This window comes from Oryza glaberrima, chromosome 10 (genome assembly GCF_000147395.1).
Source record: "Oryza glaberrima chromosome 10, OglaRS2, whole genome shotgun sequence".
Taxonomy (NCBI): domain Eukaryota; kingdom Viridiplantae; phylum Streptophyta; class Magnoliopsida; order Poales; family Poaceae; genus Oryza; species Oryza glaberrima.
In genome coordinates this window covers 15,482,653-15,508,970 of record NC_068335.1, presented here as the reverse complement: position 1 = coordinate 15,508,970, position 26,318 = coordinate 15,482,653, and the positions used below count along the sequence as shown (strand labels likewise).

Here is a 26,318-nt window from a genome sequence, read left to right as displayed (position 1 = left end):
CAGGAAAAAGAATCCCACCTGCCAGCCTTATTATTTGCATCCCTACTGAAATTCCGTAGATGTGGAAATTTGAGATGAAATTCTCGGACAAATTTTGATTTTGAACAGATTTTACTGAATATGATTTTTAAGCAAGTTCAATTAAATTTGGTACTATAGTTTTAGATTTAAAATTTCAGATTTTTTTTAACCTAAGGCCATGTTTAGTACACTCCAAACTTCCCCCCAACTCCCAACTTTCCATCAGATCACATCACATCTAAAATTTTCCTACACATAAACTCCTAACTTTTTTTCAAACTACCAACTTTCTCCAAACTTCTCTCCAATTTCAGAAACTGAACCCATCCTAATTGTCAAATCCTGTTTTAGGCAAAACATCGGTTAGAGCAGGTACAATAGTAGGCTATAAACTAGCGGTAAACATATTTTAAGGAGATAAATGAGGAGAGAGAAGAGCAGCGGCTATAGATTTATAGCCAGCTGTAGCACGGACTCCAAGACGCAGTGTGTGTATGACATGTGGGACCAGATATGAATAGTATAGTATGTAACTATTGTATGAATGAGCTATTAGATTGGCTATAGATAAATTGGAGCTGGTAGGTGGCTAAACTATTAAACTTGCTCTTACGATGCTACGGCCGCCGGCGGCGCGAGGCTCGTTGAGTGTACGCCTCCGTGACGTTGATTGCGCCAATAATGGCGATTATCATGCTATAGGTCCAAGCGACATGGATGGTAGATTATTAGTAGCAAATGTGGTCAAACACCGGAGAGTTTATCATCTGAATACGACTTGCTTTTGGAAAAAAGTTTAGATGATGCACGCGTGGGTTCTTGACTTTTTTGTGCATGCAAACAAAGTTCAATTTTACTTCAACAACATAAAACAAAACTTAGCTAATTCCACATACGATTGTACGTGGCTATCTCGATGTAATATAATCTGAACTAGTCCTTTTCCGATTAGCATGATAATTTCTAGTTCATAAATGTTAGTAACTCCTTTAAACCCTATCGAGATCCTGTCCAAACGTGATGTCAAGGTCTATGTATTTTTTTCACAAACCTATATAGCCCTTATATATCTTTTATAAAAAATATATAAAAATTTGGTCCACTTTATTTTAGACTCAAGACTTAAATTTTAAAGGCTAAAACGTTAGACCCATTATCACTATATTAAGTAGGTATCAAACTTCGATACCTTAATGGGTCGATACCTTAATGATATCAAATTTATTACCTCACAGGTATCGTTTGATACCCGTTGGTATCAGCCAATACCTATTGGGTATCATATCTAACCTACGAAGGAAGAGAAGAAGGGATAGAGATAGTTATTGATGTTGGTTCAACCACCTAGAGACAACGACAAAGAGTTAGGGTGGCACTAAGTCCAGTGGCTGGTGATCTTGGGATTTCAAATCCACCTCGGATGTGCAACGGGGAGAGCACTGATATTTGTTCAACCATCCACATTTTTCATCGTGCGAACATGAAGTCCCGGTTTCGACGGTAATAGACACTTCCTTCCTCGACACAATAGTTGGGGCGCTTCACATCCTCCGCTGCCTAGGTGAGAGGAGGAGTAGCACGAGAAAAAAACAACATGCGAGAGGCGGAAGAGGAGCATGAAGGGTGTGGAGGAAGAGGACAAAGTAACATGAGACGACGCTATTGACGATAGGTGCGGAGCGGGGGTAGAAGGCTGAGCATTCCATTCCGATGTCCTGAAACAATAACAATATTATTAAGGAGGCGTTCCCTATCTACAGTATGTAGTTCGTCAATGGCAAAAAGGTTGCATGTTCCATCGTACTCCCTCCGTTCCATTTTAAGTGTAATTGTAGGTTCCGTGTTCAATATTTGTCCGTCTATCTTATTTGACTAATTTATGAAAAAATTAAAAAATAAGTCACGTGTAAAATACCATTTATATTTATCATATAATGATAAAAAATACTAATCATAAAACAATAAAACAATTTTAAATAAGATGGATGGTCAAACGTTGGACATAAAAACTCAAAATTATAATTAAAATGGTACGGAGGGAGTACTATTAAGAAGTAAGAACCCATGTTCCGTCATATTCGAAACGTGATAGTGGTTGACAAAATGCTGGAGTCTTGAGAGTTGATAGGCGATGCACACGATGCCGCCACACCTAGTCATCACAGTAGTGCTCTTATTGTACTGGACGCACACGTATGGCAAATTAGCATGTTGCGTTCGATCATGCATATAGTATAGGTTAGGTTTTACAGCTAGCAGGCGAAACGTGTAAACTCATTATAACTTGATTAATTTTTAATATTAACTATTATAAATTTAAAAAATGGATTTATTTGATTTTTTAAAATAACTTGTATATAGAGATATGTTGTAAAGTACGCATCATTTAATAGTTAAAAAGTTTACTAATAAAAAAGAGGAAGATGAAGTTTAGAGTTGAACAAAAGAACGGAGCGGACAATATCTAAAATTAGAACATATCCTGAGCAGGAGAACAGAGGAAGCGGAAAAGAAATGCTAATGATGCAGCCTGCACCATGTTGGTTGTAAAACCACCTTCAAAACAAACGACTTCAAGGTTGAGTGTGCCTTTTACTCCCAAAAGGGGGTCATAGCAAGGGGCAACTTAATTCTTCGTAAAACGTTCTATATATCTAGCTTTATTGATTACTCCAACTTTGGGCTAAAACATATTCTAGAATGAAAGCAACAATCATTACTTTTTTGATATCAAGTACTCAAGAAATGATGATGGGTAACAGATAGTTTCCACGTGAATCAAGAAGTACATACCAAAGGAATGTAATAATGTAAGTTTACTATGGATAAAACAAATGATCTCAGTATAATTAGTGATAATATAAGAGGTAACAATTAGTTAGTGACAAGAGAGAAAACCCACATAGGTTCATATAGAACATGGACAATGAAGGTCACTCATATCAATGGTCTTAGCTACCAATGAAACCATTTGAGACCACTCTTCTCAAGATACATGTCACTTTTAACAGGATCTATAAATATTTTTTATTTCAGCCCCTTCCATTATTATATCAATTATGTTTTATTTCAGTTTATCTTTCGTATCTTCTTCTCACGTGATTTCTCCTCCTCTCATTTCTCATCTCCTCTCTCTATTTCTCACCTCTCCCTCTCGAGCGGCGGGTTGGAGCGGCAGGCTCGCTCAGGAGCGACGGCGGCAACTACTGCGAGTGGCACCAGCGGCAAATCCGGCTGCGCGGCCCTTAGGAGCATCAATGGCGACAGTGGCAACGGGAGGTAGATCTGGCGGCACCACCCTCAGGAGAGGCGGATTCATGGCCCCTAGCCCCCGGCGTGATGATGGCGGCAGCGGCAAACTCTGGTGACGTTAGGGTTTCGGCTAGCAGTGGCTAGGGTTTTGATTTTGGGTTTTTTATTTTTTTTGCATGCGGACAACATAAACACCCACATGAAAAAATTAGTGATTTTCGCAACACTTTCAGGCGGACTGGCTGCTCAACCGCACGTAAAAATAGGTTTTGCCCATTTGAAAAAGATTGCTTTTTAGTAGTGCGTCCCCGACGAGATCTCTCAAGGTCCACTTTCCTTTATCTTACTTTTAGGGCATTTTTTTTCTCTCCATAACTTAGGCCTTGTTTAGTTTAGTTGGGAAAAATTTTTGAGTTTAGTTATTACATCGGATATACAGACACGCATTCGAAATATTAAATGTAGTCTAATAACAAAACAAATTACAGATTCTATCAGGAAACTGCGAGATGAATTTATTAAGCCTAATTAATCCGTTATTAGCAAATGGTCACTGTAGCACCACATTGTCAAATCATGGCGCAATTATGCTTAAAATATTTGTCTCGCAATTTGCACGTAATCTGTGCAATTAATTTTTTTTCTAAATTTAATACTTTATGCATGTGTCCAAATATTTAATGCGACGGCATAAAAATTTTTTGTTTTGGGAACTAGACAAGGCCTTATACTCATGTGCTTCTTCAAAGCCATTTATACCCCTGCGAAGGCACCTTAAGGCCACAGCTAGCCAATCTCCTCTCCCCTTTTCTCCTCTACGGCTGCTCACATACTGCACGGATGACCGAGACCAGAGTCATGGTGGAGCATTTATTCATGCCCTTACACCAATGGAGCTCCAATGCTACGTAAAGGGTTCATATGATTCGGCATTTTTAGATGGCAAAATTTGCCATAGGACACGTAAAAAACATGTAATTTGCTGGGAGACACCGTGTAAATGTGATAGGGCTGATGGATACTAAACATACGTATAATTGGTAGTAGGACACCGATTGCATTATTTTATTATTTCCAGGTCAAAAGAGGTGAGATATTTTTCTAAATGCCTGGATTGCACTTCTCTTTCCTTCATTCTCTCCATCTTTTCCCTTCCTTTGACTTCGCCGGGAACGGCACAGCAGCCTCAGAGGCGCGGTAGGGTGAGGTTGGCACGACGTGGTGCGGCGACACTAGCGGCCAGGGTGGTCGACGGCATGGCGCAACCATGGAGGCGCGGCGTCGGGCCAGATCGATGGTGGGTGGCTGACGGTAGTGCCGATGTGGCGAGGCGTGGCCGAGCGGAGGAGGAGCTTGGCCGGGCAGTGGCACAAAGCGCGGGGGAGGCCCCGGCGCGTGGTGGCCAGGCGGCGGCGGCGCCAATCGGACTAACCTCTTGCGTGCGCCCGCTAGAGAGGCGGTTGGATTGGAGGGAGAGCACCCGAAGGCCACGTGCATCGACGAGCCAAGGCCGATGTCACGCCCAGAAATTTAGCCCAAATTTCCAGACTATTTTGTGCATTAAATCTCTGTCCAAGACCAGCCAGGGTACACAAAACGACAAGTAATAAACAGTTCCAAACGTAAATAAAGCGTAAAATACTTACAGAAGAGGCACTTAGTCCTCATACCGAAACAAAAGCAGCAGCAACGGAAAAAAGGCGATTCTAGCGGGGCTTCAGCTCCACTCCACAAGCAAAACTCAACTAGGGTCTGAGCCTTGGTCTTCTAACTCCGTCTTCAGCTCAGAAGCACTACACTTCTGAAAAGGGGGAATAATAGCAAGGCTGAGTACAACCACCGTACTCAACAAGCCACACCAACGATGTAGGCGTGCAAGGGGAATACAAGGATGGTTTGAGGCTATTTGCATAAAGGCGGTTGTAAAACGTTTTATTGAGCAAAACAGTAAAACTGTTGAGTAATTAAAGTAGCATTAAATCTCCACTGATCAACGCTACACCACGTTGAACAGGCCCAACCAACCCACCTGAACTACAGTGCATTGAGTCGATTTATTAAGGTGGGACTAATCACGGTGCATCTGGTCGACCGCCCATAACCGCGGGCATGGCTATTCGAATAGTTTAACTCTGATCAGAGGTGTACAACTGTACCCACAAGACACAGCCCCATGACACGTTTCCGTGCACCGACATGCCACCACGACATACCGGAAAGAGACCGTGACAGGACCCTTCGCATAATCCCCCTCTAACCAAGCACACCACACCTCAGGTTTCACCCCCACTCTTCGCAAGGCTGCGGGCAGTCCCCTCTCGTGCCTAGGTGAATCCGGAAGCCGCATAGGCCGTCGCAGGGCCCATCCAAACTCCATCACGCCCACCCTTGCCTGGATGCGTCAGCTAAGAGGAAAGCTACACTACAAGCCCAGCCGTTGCCCACGCTGGCTTGTGGTAAGTACGATAAGTTATTCTAGGGCATCCCGCGAACCGGTCCTTAATTGCCATGGGTACGACTAGCAAAACCATGCACCCACAGCCCACCATTCAGTCGCATTTTAGTTGGATAATTACGGCCACTGAAACATGGCCGGGTGTCTCGAGCACGCAGCTCGTTTTGATGCTAAAATGGTCTAATACTGCAGTTATCCCATCAACTGAGCTAGTGGTAATTAAGCATGGCTAAGCATATAGTTCTAGCTAGGTCACATAAGTAACCTGAGCCAGTCGATTTATTACCCAATGTTGACAAAGGACAGATATCAAGTAAACATAGCACAAGCAAGAGATAGGTAATACCCGGATCCCATATAATTAGCAAGACATGCATGTTTATTTGCAAACGGTAAAACGTTTATAAATTAGGATCAAAATGCTCAAGGGTAATATGTGACTTGCCTTGCTTCTTCACTTTGATCCTCCGAACTCTTTTCCTCGCGACCGCGGACATCCGAAACGACGGATTCTACACACTGGCACGCAAAATGAGGAAAAACTCTAATAAAAACTAAGGAAACAATACATAAAAAGTAAACGTACATGTAGAACTCAATTTTAGATGAAATTTGCAAGTTGAATGGCCCAATTTGGAGTTCGAATGAATTAGATATGAATTTTAGAAGTTGTTGAGCCATTAAATGAATTTCTATAATTATTATCGGTTTATGACGCATTTATTAAATATTTTCACAAAGGAAAAAGGCTGCCGCTGACATCAGCAAGAGAAGCCGGCGCCAACACGCGGGCCTCGCACGTCAGCGGCTCCAAGGGAAGGGCACACGGTGGACCAAGTCCACCGCGGCCTAGGCGGCGCCGTGGACCAGGAGCACGGGCGGTCCACGGGCAGCGCCCAAAATCGGCAACGGAGGGAGCTGACTCGCCAGGCGCCGGCGGCACACGGCCGGACGGCCACTGGCGGCGGCGGCGAAAAGAGAGGAAAGGGAGAGGAGACGGAGGGGGTCCTCACCGAGGGGCGCCGGCGACGGAACGACGACGGAAGGCGGCCGGCGGAGCTCGGGCGGAGAGGGGGCGGCGGTGCTCTAGCGATGGGCGGCGCCAACAGAGGGGCGGCCAAGGGGCGCCGTGACCTGAGGAAGGTGATGGATGGGTTAGGCGAGCGCAGGGTGGCCGGGAACCATGAGGAAGGGCAGCCGGAGGCAACAAGCACGGCGATGGAGCTCACCTCGTGCAGGGCAGATGGCGTTCCGGCGGGGGATGGCGACGGTGAGGAGGCAGCCAAGGGACTCCTCGTCCTAGCAGAGCCGAAGGAGGCGACGGCGTATCGCGAGGTGGTATGGGACGGCAGCAGGAGGCGGCCGGAGGCGGCAAATGCGGCGGCGGCCTCAGGTTGGCGGTGGTTATGGTTTTTCGGTGGTGGTTGAAGGGAGAGGAGCGGCTGCCTTGGTGGAGCTCAACATGGCGATGCTGACGGCGGCGCAGCGCAGCGGCCACTTGGGCGGTAGTGGTGGCCGGCTAGACGCGACGGGAGGCAGTGGTGGCTCGGATGCACGGTGGAATGGCGTTTTGGTGGTGGTTTTGTGGATTCGGAGTGGAGGCCGGGGTGGAGCTTGATGCGGCGAAGCCGTCGGTGGAAATGGCGCAGCACGGCGACAACGGGAACGGCGGTGGTGGGCGGCTGAATGATGCCAGCGAGAGGCGGAGGTTGGTGGCGCGGTGGGGCAGCTTTCCGGTGGCTATTGGGGAAAATGGAGTAGCTGCCGGGGTGCGGCAATGAGCGGCGAACGCGATGGCACAAGCGGCGCAGCGCGGGGACGGCGGCAGCGGCCAGCTGGAGGGTTGCCGATGAGCGGCGGCGCTTGGGCTCGCGTGGGGAGCACGGGAGAGGACGCGAGGAGCTCGGGGAGGAAGGGTAAACGGAAGAGGAGAGCAATGGGAGGCTTTTTATAGCGCGAGGGAGCAACGGGGAGGCCGGGGAGTGGCGAATTTGGAGCGGCAACGACCGGCGATGTGGGCGACATCGTGGGCGAAGTGGAGCTCGATCCCGGCGCGATTTTCGGGGGAAATGTAGGGAGAGTGTAGAGCAGATGAAGGGGAACCGATTTCACTCGGTTTGGGCGCGAGGGCACGAGTGGGAGGGCCGGAATCGGCGGCGACGTGGCCGGCAACGGGCGGCATGGCGGCTTCGGGCGGTTGTTGGCCAGGATGGGGATGGACCTGACAAGTGGGTCCCGCGGTCCCACTTGTCGGCCTGAGGGAGAGAGGGAGCAGGGGGTTATTTAGACTTCAAGGGCAAGTGGGCCGAAGGGGAGAGAGAGAGGCCCGAGAGGGGGAGGGGCGCGCGGGCCGCGGGGGAGGGGAAGGATTGGCCGAAAATGGCCCAAGGAGGAAGGGGAGTTTTTAATTTGTTTTCTTTTTATTTAATTGATTCAATGAACTTTGTGCTATTAAAATTACTTCTTGAGCTCCGAAAATTCACGGGAAATTCCGGAGAGTATATTAGGGCACAAAAAATATTACAAAATATTCTCGGCCAATGATTTTTAAAGGAAATTTTAATTTCCTCCATAATTTCACTTGATTAAATTGATTTATCTTTTATTTAATTTCTAGACAATGCATTATTAAATGATTTTTAATCCCGACCGAAAATCGGGGCATTACAGCCGACAAGCCCCCCATCTCCAACTCCCTCATGGCCATCCTTGATAACCCCATAGTCAGTCGCGTCTTTGCCGAGGCCGGATTACGCAGCGGGGACATCAAGGTCACCATCCTCCGCTCGGCTCCACCCATGCCGCTCTTTAGCCGCCTCCCCATGCGCACCCACCTGCCGCCTCTCTTCCTTTGTAGCTTCGCCGCCATGGACGACGCTGACGTCCCTTCGCCGGCCGGGAATCTTGCCGGCGCCGGGAATCTTCGAGGGGCAATTCGGGCATTTCGAAAAAAATCTCACCACTTTCATCACGAAAATAATAAAATAATGTGTCCGGTGTTCTAGGCAAATTTCACAGTTTATTAGTGTCCTAGAACAGTGTCACGTTTTCACGGTGTCTCTTAGTTAATTACACAATTTTTACGTGTCATGTAACAAATTTTGCCTTTTTAGACTGGTGAATGGATGCGCATGTTAAGGAAAAATAGATAGAACACATTTTCATTTCTTGTGAAAAAATGTAGGGCCTGTTCACTTTGATGAAAAAAAAACCTTACCAAAATTTGGCATTTCTTATATAGTTACTAAAATTTAACAACAAACTAAATATATCTATTTTTTAATAACTTTAATAAAATTTAGTAAGGTTGAAAATAACATAAAAGTGAACATGCCCGTGATTATCAAGCCACATGAGCCATTGCGGCGTTGCCCACGCCACAAACGTACATGAACAGAGAGTATGTTTTTTTCTTTCCATTAAAAAAATATAACCATCCTCTCTAGTCGTTTCTGAACACAACAAGATTGTTCTATATACCCGCAGCCGCAATCGCAGCACATAAAAAATAAACAAAAATGTGACATCAACCATAAACAAAAAACAAACAAAAATTTTCGCCTACTAACGCCAGAATATTCCAGTGGCCCCTCTTCTAGCTCACGCCAGATCGTTGCAAATAAACTACCTCCAACATCGCCATCGCGGTGTTTGACACGGGAGATGTTTCTTGCCCCAGAAGAAGAGGACAAGCAGATTACCCACTAATCAATCTTAATGATATGCTTAATTACCCCCCATAAGGCCATTACCACAAGATAAGACACCATCCTCGCGTATACAACCATATTTAATTATTCCGACGATAATACGACGCCGTAATAACTAAGTTGAAAGCAAGCGAAATGTCCCCATCGCACGCCATTAGCCGCACTAATTAACCATCGAGATTAAAAAAAGATAATTAATTGTTGGAGCACTAGATTAATCTTGCCGACGACGGCCGCGGCTAAAGAGAGCAGCGTCTCGAACCCTCCTGAAGACGGAATGGCTGGCTGCCTGTCAAATTTGTCGCCGTCGTCGATGACCTCACCGGCGACAGCTACGCATCACCGAGGTTTTTAACAGTTTGATTAATCATATAATTAGCGATATAATAATAATGGTGGTGATGATTAGTAGCTAGAACAAAAAATTTCATCATCAAGATGGTGGTGGCTGGCTTGTCCATGGATGGATTCATGGATTACATCATCATTCATCACACTGCATTGCATTACGGCCTCAACTCAACTGCTGCTGTTATTTACAAGTCTAGATTACTCTAGTAATCCCTCGGGTTGATGCATGGAGATGACTAAGCTAAGCTAGCTAATGACGACGGCGACGAACTGAACCGCTAAAAACCATGCCGTGGTTTTGATACAGCGGGTGGGGGAGCGGAGGCGGCGGCGGCGGCGGCGGAGCTCACATGACGGAGCAGGCGTTGGGGTTCTCGTCGCTGAACATCTGGGGGGCATGGACGTTGTACGGGTAGGGCTGGTACGCGGCGGCGGCGGCGGCGTTGGGGTGGTGGTAGAAGGCGGCGGGGTTGGGCGGCGGGGCGCCGCCGTAGTAGGCGGCGCCGGGGTGGACGTGGTACGGGTTGAAGCCGTACTGCGGCGGCATCTGGAACATGCCCGCGTCGGCGAGGGGCACCGGCGCCACGGACGCCGAGGCGGCCGCCGACTTGTCCTTGTCCGTCTTCTCGCCGCCGGCGTCCTTCTTGTCGCCGCCGCCACCGCCGCCCTCCTTTTTGTCCTTCTTGTCGCCGCCGGCGCCGTCCTTCTTGTCACCGCCGCCGGCGCCGTCCTTCTTGCCTGGCGCGACGACCTCGACTTGCCGGCTGAGCTTGTCCTTGAGGTAGCCCGGGAGCGCGGCGGCGTCCATGGTGCCGGTCACCTTGACCAGGTCCTTGGCGGCGTCCACCGCCACATCCTTCACCCCTGCAATCGCGTCAAACGCAAGAAGGCGTCAATCTCGGCCCAAAAGTTAAAAAACTCGATTCCTGATTACGAATTCAGATTCCGCCGCAAAGAACACCCACCTTTGATCTTGTAGATGCGGCGCTTGATGCGGTCGATGCATCCCTCGCAGTGGAGGCGGATCTTGAGCGTCACCGTCTCCTGATTGGAAAATCAAGAATCCAAAAGGCAGAGGAATTTCATAATAGTTTTTGCATGTGCGTCACGCATGGCGGAAACGGAATCAGCAGAGGAATTAATTCCATCCAACTAAACTAACCTCTTTGGGCTCCTTGGCTTTCTTCTCCTCCTTGGGCTTGTCGCCGCCGCCCTTCTCCTTCTCCGCCTTCTTATCGCCGCCGCCGCCGCCCTTCTCCTTGTCGGCCTTCTTGTCGTCGCCGCCGCCCTTCTTGTCCTTGTCCTTCTTCTCCTCCTTGTCCTTCTTGGGCGGCGGGCCGGCGCCGGCGGAGACGATCTGCACGGCCTTCTTGGTCCGCGCCTCGATGCGCTCCTTCAGCTCCGCCGCGTCCGCCGCGCCGGTGACCACCACCTTGTTCCCCGCCGTGTCCGTCACAACCGTCTCCACACCTGCTCACGCCACCACAACAACCCATCACGACCCAGAACGAGCGGACGAACACCTACCGACAGCGCCGCGAACAACCGCGCACACGTACCGGGGGCGCGCTTGATGGCCTTCTTGACCTTGCTGGCGCAGCCGGCGCAATGCAACTCGACCTTGAGCACGATAGGCCCCGGCGCCGCCGCCGCCGCCTTCTCGCCGCCGCCGGCGGCGTCCTTCTTCTCGCCGGCGTCCTTGCCGCTCGCCTTATCCTTCTTCTCCTCACCCATGGCGACGGTGGGCTCCTGTCACCGCGGACTCCGAGGAAGGAAAACGGTGGTGGTTACTGGGGGCGTGTGGATGGGGGCGCGGGGTTCGAGGAGCGGAGGTTTGAGGAGAGGAGGTGGAGGAGGTGGGGGGTAGGGGGAGTTAAATAGGAGGAGGGGAGGGATAGTGATGAGAGTGTGCGGCTTTTACTTGGGGTTGAGTTGGTGGGCGCAGTAATGGAGGTATTAGCGGGTTAACGGGTCGGGGAACCCGGTAAGGGCGGGGGGGGGGGTGGGGGCGCGGACCGGTCTGCGCTGCAGCGGTGGCTGCTGACTTGTTGGGAATGGTGAGGCTGTCTTGGTGGGCCCAGGGGCGTGTGCCCTTCGTTCTCGTTGTTGTTCCTGGCTGGTTCGTGTTTCCAGCTATAGCCCCTTGTTTTCTACTGCTAGTACATCTCCGTTTTAAAATAGGTTCATTTGTGTGTTTTTTATCTAATTTTTAACTGTTCGTTTTATTAAAAATATTATGAAAAAAATTTAAAAATAAGTCTCGTATAAAATATTATTCATGTTTTATCATCTAATGACAACAAAAATACTAACTATTGAAAAGATTTAAATAAGATGGAAGATCAAATATTGGACACAGATATATCTCCGTCCTAAAATGTAACTATTTAGGATAAGTCTAAAGCTGAGTTTGGGAGCGAGGGTTGTGAACACTCATGGCCTGTTTGGTTGGTGCCACATTTTACCACACTTGACATATGTTAGTTTGACCAAATGTAGCTAGTGTTTGGTTTGTTTCTATAACTTTGGCATGCCATACTTTCTATTCTTTTGGTCCCACTAGTCATAGATCCTTTTCTTAGCCAAAGTTTGCCACAAGTGTGGCCATCAAAATTTGAGCCACACAATTTGCATCTTGCCACATATTTGGTACAAAAATTGTGGTAAATTGAGGTGGACATCCAAATAGCCCCTCACTCCCAACATGCTAAATGGAGCGGCTGTTAGGGCATGATTTATTAAGTATTAGCTAAAATAAATTTGAAAAAATGGATTAATATATTTTTTAAAGCAACCTTCTTATATTTTTTTTTGCAAAATATGTAACATTTAGTATTTTGGGAAATGTGCGTGCGGAAAGCGATATAGGTGAGTTGGGAAATATGAAGAAGAACACAGCCTAATCATGGAGCATATCTAGATTTATAATTCTAGGTTGTTATATTCTGGAATAGATGAAATATAAATGAACTTATTTTGGACGGTGGGAAATTTTTTTTGAGCATTTACGGCCTGTTTGGTAAGAGAAGGGAAGAGGAATGGGAGTTTTAAGGAGGGAGTTGATGGTGGGATTGGTCATGAGAGTTAAGTTCTCATCCCTTGTTTGGTTTCACGTCGAATTCCCTTTAAGTCTCACGAATTAACAGGCCGCTCCCAGGTAAGATATTGGTGGGAATTCGACCTTTTAATTCCCCATCCCAAACCCCCTCGAATTCCCAAGTCTTCCAACCACAGACTTAAACTCCCAGATATCATAAACTCTCATTCCCCATCACTAACTCTCTCGAACCAAACAGAACGTTAGTGGACTTGGAGTGATGATTATATTTTTTTTTACTTATTTTTCACGTGCAGAATAGTGGAGAGAAGAAACTGTGTTTCTTGTGCTAGGACCAAGGAAACAACGTCGAATACTCCAAAGTCCAAATATGGGAGATATTTCCCTCAGAAAAAAAAATATGGGAGATGGTACGGATGCAACATATGCATGGTGGGCCAAATTTTTTGAAACGAACTGTGCGCGCGTCGCGTCGGTCCGCTCGTTTGCTTCCCGGTGGAAGCGGTTTTTTTTCCCCTCCCCGGAATTCGGGGAGCGAGGCGGGCGGGAGCCGTCGCGTCGCGGCCGTAGATTTGACTTTTCAACTCCCAAAGCCACGTGGCGGTGTGCCAGGGAGCCACGGGAGCGCCACGTGTACGTGCTGTCCGGTGTGCCCGGCACGGACGAACAGCAAACGGAGCCCGCGTGGATGCTCGGCAGTGGGCTGGGCCGCATGGGTGCCTGCTGCTAAGTGGGCCCTGGCCGACGACTTTGACCGGACGCTGGGCTGGGTGCGTACCGTGCGTTGCGGTTGACCGAAATTAAGGCTTGGGTTGGTGCGGCTCTCATGTTGGGCGCGTGAACGCGTGACGGGGGCGTAATTGAGGTCGAAAAATCGAAACTAATAACAGTCGAATGGACTCTGGCAGGGTGGGCCCACGCTCGCCCTCGTGATCGTTTTTATTCCAGGGGTATGAAGTGAATCAGAGTTGGTGGATTGGTGCATAGCCATCATGTACTCTATTTTTAAATTTTGGAAGAACATATTATAGATTTTGTGTTTAGTTCACATTAAAATTGGAAGTTTGGTTGAAATTGAAACGATGTGACGGAAAAGTTGAAAATTTATGTGTGTAGGAAAGTTTTGATGTGATGGAAAAGTTGGAATCACCGCCATCACCGGCCGGCAATGGCCAGCGCGGGGCCGCTGATGATGGTGACCTTCTTCTTCGACCTGACCTGGAGGAGCAACTCCAAGCACTGCACGTCGAACTTCCCGGCGACCATCACCCGTCTCGCTGGAATGTCCACCGTCACCTTGTCAACGCCGGGGTAGTCCATCACAAGCTTCCTGACCATCTTGCTGTGTCCCCAGCAATCCATATCAATCTGCAGGACGGCGACAGCCGGCGAGGACTCCGACGTCGAGGCGCCGTTGCCGCTACCGCCGGCACCCCCGGCTACGGCCGCGTTCTCGGCGGCGGCATCGTCCAGCTTCTCCTTCACGGAGGAGACCGACGGCGGTGGCCACCGCCGACCAGCAGCCGCGCATGTGGTGTCTGATCAGTGATCACTCTCGTGCATTGCGCTAGAGAAGTACGGGTGGAATTTTTTTTTCCACTCTTCGATACATTTCATGCTTATGTACGGGCTTCACAAAATCTAAATCGAGAGACGTCTCGTTTTAGTGCCAACGAATGACGCCATCAGATGTTGTCTAAATATGTGTTAATATATAGTACTTATCTATCAAGTAAGTATAAAATACGTTACTACTACCTATGCTTCAAATAAAATTTTCTCTTAACTTACTCATCCGATCTACGATCCGATTACACCGTTGTGTTCGTAACAATTAAATCTTTATAATAAGATCTCACATGATTATATTTTGATGAAAAAATACAAGTTATTTTTAGATTATATCTAAATTATATTTTAGACATATAAAAGTAAATTCAATAAAGCGTAAAAGTAATTTACATATATTATAGAAGTAACTTAAAACAGAAGGAAAGTAACTTGTCACGACATTAGAAGTAAATCCGTTGTGGGGTAACTATGATATGTTGATTAAATCTAATTTCTAGATAGATTTATATTTTTACCCCTATAATAGATTTACTTTTAATGCCATAACAATTTACTTTACTTTTACTTTTGTTTTAAGTTACTTTTATAATATATGTAAATTACTTTCAGGTTTTATTGAATTTAATTTTATGACTGAGAAGTAATTTAGTAAAATCTAAAAATAATTTAAATATATTATAAAAGTAATTTGTATTTTTTCATAGAAAATATAATCATGTGAGATCTTGTTATAAAGATTTAATTCTGACGAAACCAATGATGTAATCGGATCACAAATCGAATGAGTAATTTAAGAGAAAATTCTATAAGAAGAAAAAATACATGCACTTTCAGGTGTATTAGTAGCAACTGGATATAAGATTGATGTCGCTGGTTACAATAATTTAACGTACGGTCTCGTCGTAGTCACGTCCATTAACGGGAAGATCGTTGTAGAATCGGGCGCCCATGCTTATACCATATATTTAGGTTTCACTTTCTTTTCTTATTTTGTTCCTTCATTACCAAATGTAAAATAACCTACCGTATATATGTTTTTCTTCCCTTCCCTGTTTTGTTTATTACCAAAATTTTGCATCCATACTACATGGAAGTTTCTTTCCTTTTCACGGGAAGCTAGAATTTGAATCAAGTTTTCTCATGCACGGACGTTTTCTTTTTTGGGAATTGCACGGTTGCACCGCACGTCGACGACTAGAGAAGGCGAGAGGTGGCCTGCGAGCAGCCTGACCTGACCTGCGCTGCGCTAGAGATTTGAATTGAGAGGCCCAATTGAGGCCTAGCGCGCTCTATGTGCACTCCGGTCCGGCCCAAACATGATGGGCCGCACGTTGATCGCAGTCCTGTTCTTGCCGTACAATGAGTCAGTTTTGCTATAAATCTGTCACCATTTCTGCTTACAAATCTATCGATTTCTGGACATACGATTAAATATAGAGTGAATTGCACATTGGGTCACAATCTTATTACCAGAGTTGCAAGTTGGACTAGGGGTAAGTCAATATTACCACTTTGTACTAGGTATTTTTGCACAAGTTTCATATTGGACTAGTGTTTCCTAATTCTCTTCTTTCTTTGCTTCATTGAGTTGAGGCCGATGTATATTAGCTTGAGCATGGTGCACCAATGCCACTGATATTATCCTATGCTTGAGAGTGATTAGATGGCATCAGTGATGGGTTGTTTGATTTGGAGGAAGACGAGATGGTGGTGTAAGGTAAAACAAATGGCAATATAATATGGTCCAAAGTGAAAATCTTGGATAAGACTTAATCCAACCCGTAACAAGGGTCAAAATATATGGCCTAAACTACAATTTACTCTTAAAAATATAAAAGTTAACAGGCATCATTTATTAGAAAATAGAGCTTGGTATTGGATATATGATTACTAAAATTAACTCTATGCATTGGCAGCAGCAGCTTCGTTATTTCACCAATTGTTGGGTAAACTAGCATAAAAGTAGCTAGCTAGCTAGTGCAATCGACCGGGCGGCGGTGGCGGTTGTCGCCCGTAGAATAGCTCGCCGGTGCCCAGTGCTCGCCTCAGCTCGCTAGGTTATATTGCATTATACGTCGTCGTCGTCGTCACTGGATGGAGCAGCCACTGGGGTTCTCATCGCTGAAGTAGGACGGCGGGTACCGAAAGCTGTTCCCGCTGCCGTGCTGCCGGTAGTCGCCGCCGTACTGATGCGGCGGAGCAGCCGGCGGCGGGGCTTGTTGAGGTGGCTCGACGGCGCCGGCGGTGATGCTGACGATGGCGACGTCCCTCTTAATCTTGGCCTTGAGCCGCGCCTGGATCGCCGCCGCGTCGGCGGTGCCGTGCACCACCACCGTCCCCGGCGACCCGAGGCTCGCCGTCGCCAGCGCCACCCCTGATGCATCATCCACATCGACATGAAAGAGATCAACACATCTGACTCTTTAATTATTATCACATCGATCTTGATCACGGAAGTCCACAAGCGCGCGCAAGCAGGAGATCGATTGGTATATATATATATACGCACCTGAAATTTTCTTGATCGTCTTCTCGATCTTCCTCGCGCAGCCATTACAGTGCACTTCCATCTCGAGGATCACAGTCGCAGGCGCCATTGTTTCCGATGATATCCAGCGTGGGTTCAACCTCTTGAATTTCTTTGAGATGTGAGACGGGCGTGTACACATGCTAGCTCTGCGTGATTTTATACTAGAGCTGTGAGCACATCAAAGTTAATTAAAATTTTGTAATCAAACTCAATCTAATCCCACAATTACCTCTACACAGTTATAACTAGCCGGATCTCTTTCCCTGCATGAATGACCAGCCAAGCATATACGCAAAGAATACACGCGCGTTGCTACGTGTAGGCAAGTTCTTTCCTTTGCGGTCGCGGATTTCAGCTGGAAACGCGCCCGTGTGTCACGCAGCAGCTACGAGCTCCGTACAGGAGGTTGGGCCGAAATTTTGTTTTAGAAATTGTTTAGGGTGGCATTGGGCTGTGCGAGGCATGCGTAAGTTTGTTTGGGCCTGTGTCAAAAGTTGTGGTACTGTACTTGTGTAATGTAATTATATTGAATCGGAGAAGAAAGCACTACTACAACACCGATTATCCCGTGCACGTTAAACGATTTTTGCGTGTGGGTGGGCGGCCCGCATGCACCCAAGTGTCTAAGAAAATCGTGATTTTCGCATGCGGGTGGCGCCCCTCCACGCGAAAATTGGATTTTCACTAGGTCGCCCGCACGAAAAAACAAAAATCCGGAAAAAAAAATTCAATAAAATAAAAACCCTAGATCGGCGCGGCGACACCGCCGCCGCCTCCTCCTCGTCATCGTCGGCGCCCGCCTCCCACTGGCCTCCGCACCGGCCGCCGCCGGATCCGCGCTCCCCTCCGACCGCACCAATGCTGACGCCCCTCCCCTCCGCTGGATCTAGGGAGGGGAGTCGGATCCCGCGCGGGGGGAGGGCGGCCGGCCGCCAGATCCGTGGCGGGGACAGCCGCCGCGCGAAGTATCCCGCGCCTCCACTGTCGTCACGCGCTACCGTCGATGTCGCCACGGGCCGCCGCCGTCGCCTACACCCGTCGCCCGCCGTCGGCGCTGTCGCCGCGGGAAGAGAGGATAGAGGAGTGAGGAGAGGATAGGAGAGGCGCGTGTGGGAGAGAAGATGCGTGAGATAATAAAAAAGAGAGAGGGGACCGAGGCGCGTGGAAAAAAGGGGAAATTTCGAAGTGGGTAGGAGGGAAAAGAGGGATGAGTATTTTTACGTGCGGTTCTCTTAGTATGTCCGCACAGGAAAATCAGTTTATTTTCCCGTGTGGTCGATTTCCCGTGCAGGCAACAGCCCGCGCGCAGGTCCCCCTATTTTTCTGTGCGGTTTCACTTACGAACTGTTTGGAAACAAAGGGGGCAGCGTCCAGAAAAATCAATTGTGTAGTAGTGAAGCTCGAAATTAGTATCACAAGATATATGTAACTATATCCGACTCTCGTTAACAAATATCATATATCGGTGCTCGTCATCAATTTGGATCATATGTATCGTGCTCTTTGCATTTGGCCATTAAGATCTATATCATGTCAGTTTTTATAACAAATGGTACCGAAGCTAACTGAACTTAACATTCACACTTTCATATCCTTAGACCGCGAGAAATCCATTGTGACATAGATTTCCATATATTCGCATTGAATCACTCGAAGATGTTACCTAATAGTACTCACTGTTCCTCATCTTTAATAACATAATTTGATATATCTGCACTATAACAACTTATAGATCTTGGACATATCATATCATCCCGCCAACTCATAATTAATTGGTATGTTGCCACCAAGTTGCTACAAAGGAATTCAGTTTTGCTTGACAAGATGACTGCTACGATGGAAGAGATGGTGAAAGTACTGTTGTAGGTGGAGTTTCGAGGAAGAAGTTATAGAGAAAATGGAAGCAATGAGTGATAGGCTTGTCGAGTAGCTCGTGAGAGCAGCAAAAGGAAGTAAGTCAAGTCTGAGTACATGGAGGTTCGCATGTGAATAAATTCAAATTGAAATGGCATATTCATCAATATGAAGTTTGTTTTAGACTGTGTCGGATATATTTGCAGAGTTGTTAAATAAATCGGGACTTGAAGTTGTAATAGGTGTAAGATAAAATTAGGATTGGATCATGTTTTGGTATCTCTCTTAAATAGAGAGAATACATGTTACCATATGGCTGCAACAACATAGGTGGGGATACGAGTGGTGGGTGGCCTAGCTAGATCGGGGAGGAACGCTCTCAATTATTGCTCCGGGGATGTAGGTGTTGGCTAAACCTCGTTAACAAATGCCATGCTCAGTGTCATCATTGTCTGATATGATTTTCTTGCGTGTTCAGATACTGATGTCTATGTCGGTTGTTGAGGTATAACAACGCACATGGTTTTTCTTTTACGCTATTTTGTAGTGCCGTGGAATAGAAAAACACCATGCTAAAAATGTCGATGTGTCGAAAATGTTCGATTTTAAAAAAAAGTTTCATGAGGTCTTTCAAATATTTTTTTAGGAAAATATTCAATAAAAATATAAAAACTAATTCAAATCCAAGATAGATAAATTAAAATGATAATGTTTTGATTAGGACATTCCAACACTTTTCTTGTTCCAGGAAAATGTGCATATGATCCAAATTCAAGAATATAATAGTTAACGAAATATGTCGAAACATATTATTTTTCTACTTTATTTATACTATGTCATGTATGTTAATATTAAATATGATCACATAGAGAACACAATAAAAATAAATTACAGTATAATCTGAATCAGAATTTTTTATTATTTACCATTGAATACGCACGCTTCATAGCTTTTGACACCCAATTCACATGTATTTTTGAATACTACTCAGTATAAAAGTTTTTTCGTACCGTACTAGTACATGTCTACATTTCATTTGTCCAATTGAATCGTCGATCAGTCATGCTGCGCCGTCCATCTGTTTCCACTGCTCAGCGCCACGACACCGTAACCACGATCACCGTTGCCACTTGCTAGTCACCACCGCTCTGCCGCTTCGGATATCGGTTGTTTTTAACTTTATCTGATATCCTAATTATGTTCTAATTCAACTCAACATATTTGGATATATTCCAATTTATTATAATTTTACACTTTACACCCTTTGCTCAACTAATCTCAATGACCCAAAAGTTAGCCCAAATAAAAGAGAAGAAGAAAAGACGAAACACGAGAAAAAGAAAAATTTTCTCGTGCCCGTTTCTCCGCGCTTCGCTTCCCCCGTCGGTTCCTTCCTGCCCATCTCCGCTCCCTCCATCCATCCATCCCCCACCTCCGCTCTCTAGGGTTTCTCCCCCGCCTCCTCCCCCCCAATCTCGCCGCCGCGATGGTCTCCGGCGCGGCGCATTCGGCCTCCACCAGTGGCGGCGGCGGGGGGAGCGAGGGCTCCCCCACCGGCCGCGCCGCGCCGGGCATGCAGGGCGGCGGCGGCGCCGCCACGCCCGCCGCCTCGGCCTCCGCGTCCACGCCGGCCAGCGAGACCACCGTCGCCCGCCGCCTCGACGGCCTCGACATCCAGGGCGACGATGCGCCCTCGTCGCAGCCCGCCACGAGGTCCGTGAAGAAATCTGCCGATGCATCGTTTCAGGCTCTCAGTTGCTCGGGGTTGACTCGCCCCTTGGGGCTGGTCTGGTCAGGATTTCCTGGCGGGGGTGGGGATTGGGATCCTCCGTGGTCTGTGATGGGGTTTATGGTTGCGAGGATCAGCAGTGTACCGAGCTGCATTTGCTCGGCAACTAAGATTCGGTTCTGAGTATAATGCTGTAGCTTGTTTGTTGTTGAAAATTGATGCGATGGTAATGAATGAGAGTGCTGCTAAGATATGATGCTGAACTTGAGCAAAGTGTTATGATTGCTTTGTATTGAGCATGTTTACACAAGCCATGGGAAATTGTTGTTTCATATTCTCAAGTTAACTTTTGGATTTAGGTATCAAACTAGTATAACAGGAATTCCACCAGTTATTTGACTATGGTGCCTTCCGTTGTCTGTCGTACATGGTGGTTGCTAGTTGTGTTCTCTACAGAATGTGCTGACCAATATAATTAACATCAATGTGCATAGCACTTCCATAGTCCACAGAGTATTTGCTATTTCTCGTTTATCTTTGATCAAAGCCACTTCCATGCTGGTTTACTTAGAACTACATCTTTATATGTTGTTTGTTGTACTGTTGTTGCTTGCTAGCTTAAGCTGATTCACATCTAGCAACATTTAAAGAACATAAAGTGGTTCTGTTTTCCGTCATCGTGAAATTTTTATTTTTTGTTTCTTTGTGTATCACTGTTAATAAATTTCATAGTACACTTGTGATGAAAAGATGCCTCTCCTTTTGTGATGCAGCAAGAAGAAAAAAAGGGGGCCTGGAACACGTGCAACGGGCCCTGACAAGGGTGGCCGTGGATTGCGCCAATTTAGTATGAAAGGTGACGAATAGTTTTCTAGCTCACTAATATATTTGTGATGTTCATCTCCATATTGATTTACATGGAACATAACCTTAAGGCAATTGACAGATATTACTATAATCATTTAAATGCAACTGGTGCAGAAGCATCTTTTGCTGAATATTTTCAAATCAGACATGCATTTTGCTATTTGAGAGCACTATTTTAGTTAGTTTTACTTCACCATGTGCTAGCATTAACAGTTGTAATGGAGTGTTTCATTTGTTCTTACCAGTTTGTGAGAAAGTTGAAAGCAAAGGGAGAACAACCTACAACGAGGTATTGTGTTCATATTACTTTGTAAACTGTACTTGTCTTATTTTTAACATGGTTAACTGTAGTGTTATAAAAGGCGTTAGCTGCTAAGTGGGTACTTATCCTGGCTGATGCATCTGTCTTTTCCCAAAATCTGAAAAATCAGCTTTGCTGTTTTGTCTCATCTGTTCTAAACTTAGCATGAAGCCAAGCCAAAGGATATTTATCTTGTTTTGGTGAGATTGAATCCAATTATCTAGTTTATCTTAGGTGTTGCTACATGTTACATAGGGTGATTATACGGTCATAAAATGTATTGGCTGGTTCCAACGACAGCACTTGTTTGGTTCTTTTTATTATTATTTGTGTTTAAACAATAATATATGTATGGATTGTCTTTTTCAGGTGGCAGATGAGCTTGTAGCTGAGTTTGCAGACCCCAACAATAATTTTGCATCACCTGATCCTGACAACCCTAACACAGTTAAGAAATATGACTACCCTCCTTCGTCACTTTTATGCTATATTTTATCTGTAATGCTGATTATGTGAATGCAACACAGCCACAATTTGATGAGAAAAATATACGACGAAGGGTTTATGATGCATTGAATGTCCTGATGGCTATGGATATTATATCTAAGGATAAAAAGGAAATTCAGTGGAAGGGCTTGCCTCGGACAAGTATGAGCGATGTTGAAGAATTGAAGGTTGTCTTCTTGCATCTAATCCTTTATGTTTACTGACATTTCTTTTTTTCCCCTGGCTGCTCCCTTGATAAATTTATACAAATTTTACAGACAGAGATCATTGGACTGAAAGGTAGGATCGACAAGAAAAATGCATATTTGCAGGAGTTAGAAGATCAAGTAAGGATATTTTCTTCTATCTAATGTTACGAATCTACTTAAAAGTGCTTAGTTCTGAATCTTTTTTCTAGCTGCAGTTGAATATTCTTAAAGCTACTAATAATATAAACATTTTAACTCTGCCTTGAATGGTTAAGTCATCAGTGCCAATGGACAATGGGTAGGGAAAGGTGCCCCCTGATACTCTACAGTTTGCATGAAAACTTAAGGAAATAACCAAATCTTCTCTTTTTGTTCTTTCTGATATCAGAAATGAATGCAAAAGATGATCACCTATCAGCACATGTTTAATCGATTACTGCTGTACGGGAGTGCTACTTGAGTATCTATGTTTGAGAGTGCCGATTACCGATCACTTTACATATGAACCAAATTCAGTATGTTTTAACTCTTGTCAGTGTTGGTCATGGGCAACAACAGCACACCACATTAAAGTCATTGTCTCCAACAACTCATTAATGCCTGTTGTCATAAATGTGTTCATGATAATGTATTAAAATTTTATTTCCCAACCATAGACTGAACAAATATAGTATGTTTTAAACAGAAAGGGCTGATTTAATTTTGAGTAATGGTAGAAGCCTATAACTTTACTCGAAGCTAGGATAATAAATGGTTTAAAACTCTCTGATCAAATGGTGTTGCCAACTTAGCCATTTGATTTTATTTATCTCTCATGTTGCCTCACCATGATGGATCTTACAGACGTTGCTTTTTTTTTCTTTTGTATTTAAGTTTGTAGGTCTTCAAAACTTGGCACAGCGAAACGAGCAGCTTTATGGTTCAGGAAATGCTCCTTCAGGAGGAGTGGCATTGCCATTTATATTGGTGCAGGTATAGGAAATGTTATCTTATTCCCCAGTCCTCACTCAGATATCGGCCTAGACAAACCCTTATGTTTGATTTCCTGAGCTGATTTGATTAGCTTTTTTCCATATGAATTGAAAGTAATGTAGGTGTTACTTCAGCCCTTGTGAAAACAAAACAAAACGACAATGAATGAACGAAATCACCTAGTCAGGCCAATTTCTAGTGTCCACTTATGGCTTGTAATATTTGGCCAATCTGCTTTTGGTACCCTAATTTTGAGATTCTAGACCATTTGGATAATGACACTGGGATGCCAAGTTCAAATCCTGTTATATCTTAAGCCAGACCTGGTTGGACCTATGACTTATATAATTATTGTCCAAAATTTCGGAGCAGTACCATTAGATGAATTGAATATATTTTATGAAGTATTAATTGCAAGAGCCATCAATTAGTTGTAGGAGCAGCATTCTTGGTCAACTTTGCGGCTTTGCCTTCCCTGTTTCTGTTTTCTTTACAGCTTAACTTTCCATGCAATTGCTTTTCAATTTTATTGTGTATATTCTGCCATCATTTATTTATTTTATAATCGCAGACTAAGTGACAGACTGACAGCTTTTTTTTTTCCTGTAGACACGTCCTCATGCTACAGTAGAAGTGGAGATATCAGAAGATATGCAGCTGGTGCATTTTGATTTCAATAGGTAAGACAAGAATATCTAATGCGTTCTCCCTAACATATGCATCGTACAAATTTCAGCTGGTGATGAACTTTCACTTTAGTACAGGTTTTCTTACTATTTTTGTACAACGTTTTAAACTATAAATTTTTTCTATGCAAAGTTTTAAACAACTATTCACAAAAGCATAAACAGCTAGTCATTTTTCTGATCTTAATTACATTCATTTTCTGTTTTGAATTTATCCCTTATGAGGAAAATGAGATTTGACAAATCCTGACATTCTGTTGCATAATTCTGTTTGTTGGTCATGAATTTCTCTTAATGATTTGCTACTGTCTAATAGCTTGGTTGAAAGGTTGAAACTATGGTCCTTATAGTTGTAAGCAGTGTGGCAATGAGTCCTTATATTTGTAAGCAGTGTGGCAATGAGTCTCAGCGCTTGTAGTCCTATGCGACTATCATACAGCCTATTGTCAAAAAAGTGGGCAGATCCATTGATCATTATTTACTAATCAATCTGATATCAAAGAGAATGCTTGGTTGCTGAGATGGTAGCTTGTGTCTACATTCCGTCATGATCAGCCTATATAACTAGCTGATGAACCCCCTTTTCATCTTCTGCAATTTTTCTGTTTGCATTTTACGAGCGGTGCAAAATTAGGTGATTACCACTAAATCTTCATGACTGAATAACGAGTGACACATGTTTCTGAAAATGCAGCACTCCATTTGAACTGCATGACGATTCCTTTGTGCTGAAAGCATTGGGGTTCTCCGGCAAAGAACCAGATGATACGCAAGCCCGGGTTGGAAATGGAGGTGAGTGCTCAACCACACCTATCTATCATCAATCACCCCAAGTTGCGAGGCCAAACGGAGTTAGACTACCAACATCGCCCCCTATTCCCGGTATACTTAAAGGGCGTGTCAAGCATGAACATTAGGGGTTACTATGATTTGTTGATGGTGTGAGGTACTTGGTTTATTTGTTACTCCCCAATTTTCCCTTTTTGTAACTTTACATGTAGAAAGAGCCTGTACATTAGATCAATGGGGGAAAAATGGCGGGTCTAGTTTAGTTTCACTGGTAGAAGATCGATGGGCATGTTGACAAACCATATGCCTAACTTAACTTGTAGGATTCAGCTTTCTGGTTTTTAGTAAACTCAATATTGTACTAATGTAATTGTGAAGTACTGTCTCATCAATAGTCATCTTATTTAGGATGAACATTCCAGGAGATTCCAGGCTGCTCTTGTCATATTTGTACTGGACAGGAGGAATTTATAGGCCAGATTGCGATGAAGTTAAGTTATACGTAACTTAAATCCTTGTCTTGTCTGCGCCATCTCGTGTGATGCTCGAGGAAAGCTAGCATCTATACGTGTTAAAACCCTTTTAGACGAGCATCGAAGTAAAATCAAATCGTTGTGCCAGTGTTGTTTATGGAATCGTTTTCGTTTGGAAAACTAAGTTTTTGTCCACGTACAACTGGGAGCAACCATGCTTTGAGATAGAACTGTCTCTAACAGGCCAGATGGATCTTGTGGCTACGTAATGAACAGCCAAACAATTAATCATGGGAAAGGAGGGCAACTGCAAATACATAGAAAATAGCGAACTGTATACACCATTAAGTGGAAAGATATTTGTTACCAACTGATGTGCATCAATCGGTGTCGCTGTCTTGGACAGCAGCCTGAATTAGCATCTATCTTGTGGCTCGGTGCGAATGAATTTTAAACCCTTCACCATTTCCACGTGTCCCTTACATGTCATCTAAACAATATGTCAAGTTATGAAAAATGGTACTTCCTCCGTTTCATAACGTACACTATGAAACAGAGGAACTATGTGAATAGGTGATACGTCACTTTCATAAATATATAGGTTGGAATATGACTTCTATAATTGGGTAAATGCGTATATTCACGGTGAAAACACTAGCACTCTGCCTTCTATAATTGGGTTGCAAATTAACTATCAGCACGTTGGTTTGGAGACAAGTACGTTAGGAGATAAAAGATTGGTAAATTACACCTAAAAGGATAATTTGCTAAAGGATACTTTTGGCTCAATTGGAGATATAAACTCTAAAAAAAGATGAGAATGCCACTAGGAACACGAGCTTCAAACATGATGTTAGAGTAAAATTTTAGAAATTATGCAACTCTAAATTTACCATCACTCAAATACATCACAAGCATATATCATATTTCATTTTCATTCCAACCTCACCTTAAAAACTTTTGACCCAAGGGGCATTCTCATCTTTTTGAAAAAATTCTCTAT

The 26,318-nt window shown here is 44.8% G+C and overlaps 3 protein-coding genes across 3 annotated transcripts; 1 reads left to right on the top strand and 2 right to left on the bottom strand.

Moving 5' to 3' along the window:
- Positions 1-9,822: 9,822 nt before the first annotated feature.
- Positions 9,823-11,650, bottom strand: LOC127753485 (heavy metal-associated isoprenylated plant protein 5-like). The gene is made up of 4 exons (XM_052278968.1): positions 11,349-11,650; positions 10,952-11,259; positions 10,755-10,833; positions 9,823-10,653 (listed from the first exon to the last, which is right to left on the bottom strand). The coding sequence occupies exons 1-4, from the start codon at positions 11,521-11,523 to the stop codon at positions 10,136-10,138; spliced, it is 1,080 nt and encodes a 359-aa protein (XP_052134928.1). The 5' UTR covers positions 11,524-11,650; the 3' UTR covers positions 9,823-10,135.
- A 2,352-nt stretch (positions 11,651-14,002) lies between these two features.
- On the bottom strand, positions 14,003-17,016 carry LOC127785897 (heavy metal-associated isoprenylated plant protein 6-like). The gene is made up of 3 exons (XM_052313246.1): positions 16,929-17,016; positions 16,527-16,793; positions 14,003-14,385 (listed from the first exon to the last, which is right to left on the bottom strand). Exons 1-3 carry the CDS (start codon positions 17,014-17,016, stop codon positions 14,003-14,005), a joined length of 738 nt encoding a protein of 245 aa, XP_052169206.1.
- Positions 17,017-20,151: 3,135 nt separating this feature from the next.
- LOC127752998 (transcription factor-like protein DPB) lies at positions 20,152-25,850 on the top strand. Its single transcript, XM_052278452.1, has 9 exons — positions 20,152-20,516; positions 21,306-21,388; positions 21,645-21,688; positions 22,070-22,147; positions 22,228-22,374; positions 22,465-22,533; positions 23,269-23,367; positions 23,977-24,047; positions 24,748-25,850. Exons 1-9 carry the CDS (start codon positions 20,290-20,292, stop codon positions 24,968-24,970), a joined length of 1,041 nt encoding a protein of 346 aa, XP_052134412.1. The 5' UTR covers positions 20,152-20,289; the 3' UTR covers positions 24,971-25,850.
- Positions 25,851-26,318: the final 468 nt, after the last annotated feature.

Excerpts from the sequence above, each read along its gene's own strand:
- LOC127752998 (XM_052278452.1), top strand. The coding sequence starts at position 20,290 with ATGGTCTCCGGCGCGGCGCATTCGGCCTCCACCAGTGGCGGCGGCGGG. Across the intron at positions 21,689-22,069 it reads GGAGAACAACCTACAACGAG|GTGGCAGATGAGCTTGTAGC; the intron begins GTATTGTGTTCA and ends TGTCTTTTTCAG. Across the intron at positions 22,375-22,464 it reads GCGATGTTGAAGAATTGAAG|ACAGAGATCATTGGACTGAA; the intron begins GTTGTCTTCTTG and ends CAAATTTTACAG.
- LOC127785897 (XM_052313246.1), bottom strand. The coding sequence starts at position 17,016 with ATGGCGCCTGCGACTGTGATCCTCGAGATGGAAGTGCACTGTAATGGC. Across the intron at positions 16,794-16,928 it reads GACGATCAAGAAAATTTCAG|GGGTGGCGCTGGCGACGGCG; the intron begins GTGCGTATATAT and ends ATGATGCATCAG. Across the intron at positions 14,386-16,526 it reads CTTCAGCGATGAGAACCCCA|ACACCACATGCGCGGCTGCT; the intron begins GTGGCTGCTCCA and ends ATCACTGATCAG.
- LOC127753485 (XM_052278968.1), bottom strand. The coding sequence starts at position 11,523 with ATGGGTGAGGAGAAGAAGGATAAGGCGAGCGGCAAGGACGCCGGCGAG. Across the intron at positions 10,834-10,951 it reads AAGCCAAGGAGCCCAAAGAG|GAGACGGTGACGCTCAAGAT; the intron begins GTTAGTTTAGTT and ends TTTTCCAATCAG. Across the intron at positions 10,654-10,754 it reads CCGCATCTACAAGATCAAAG|GGGTGAAGGATGTGGCGGTG; the intron begins GTGGGTGTTCTT and ends ACGCGATTGCAG.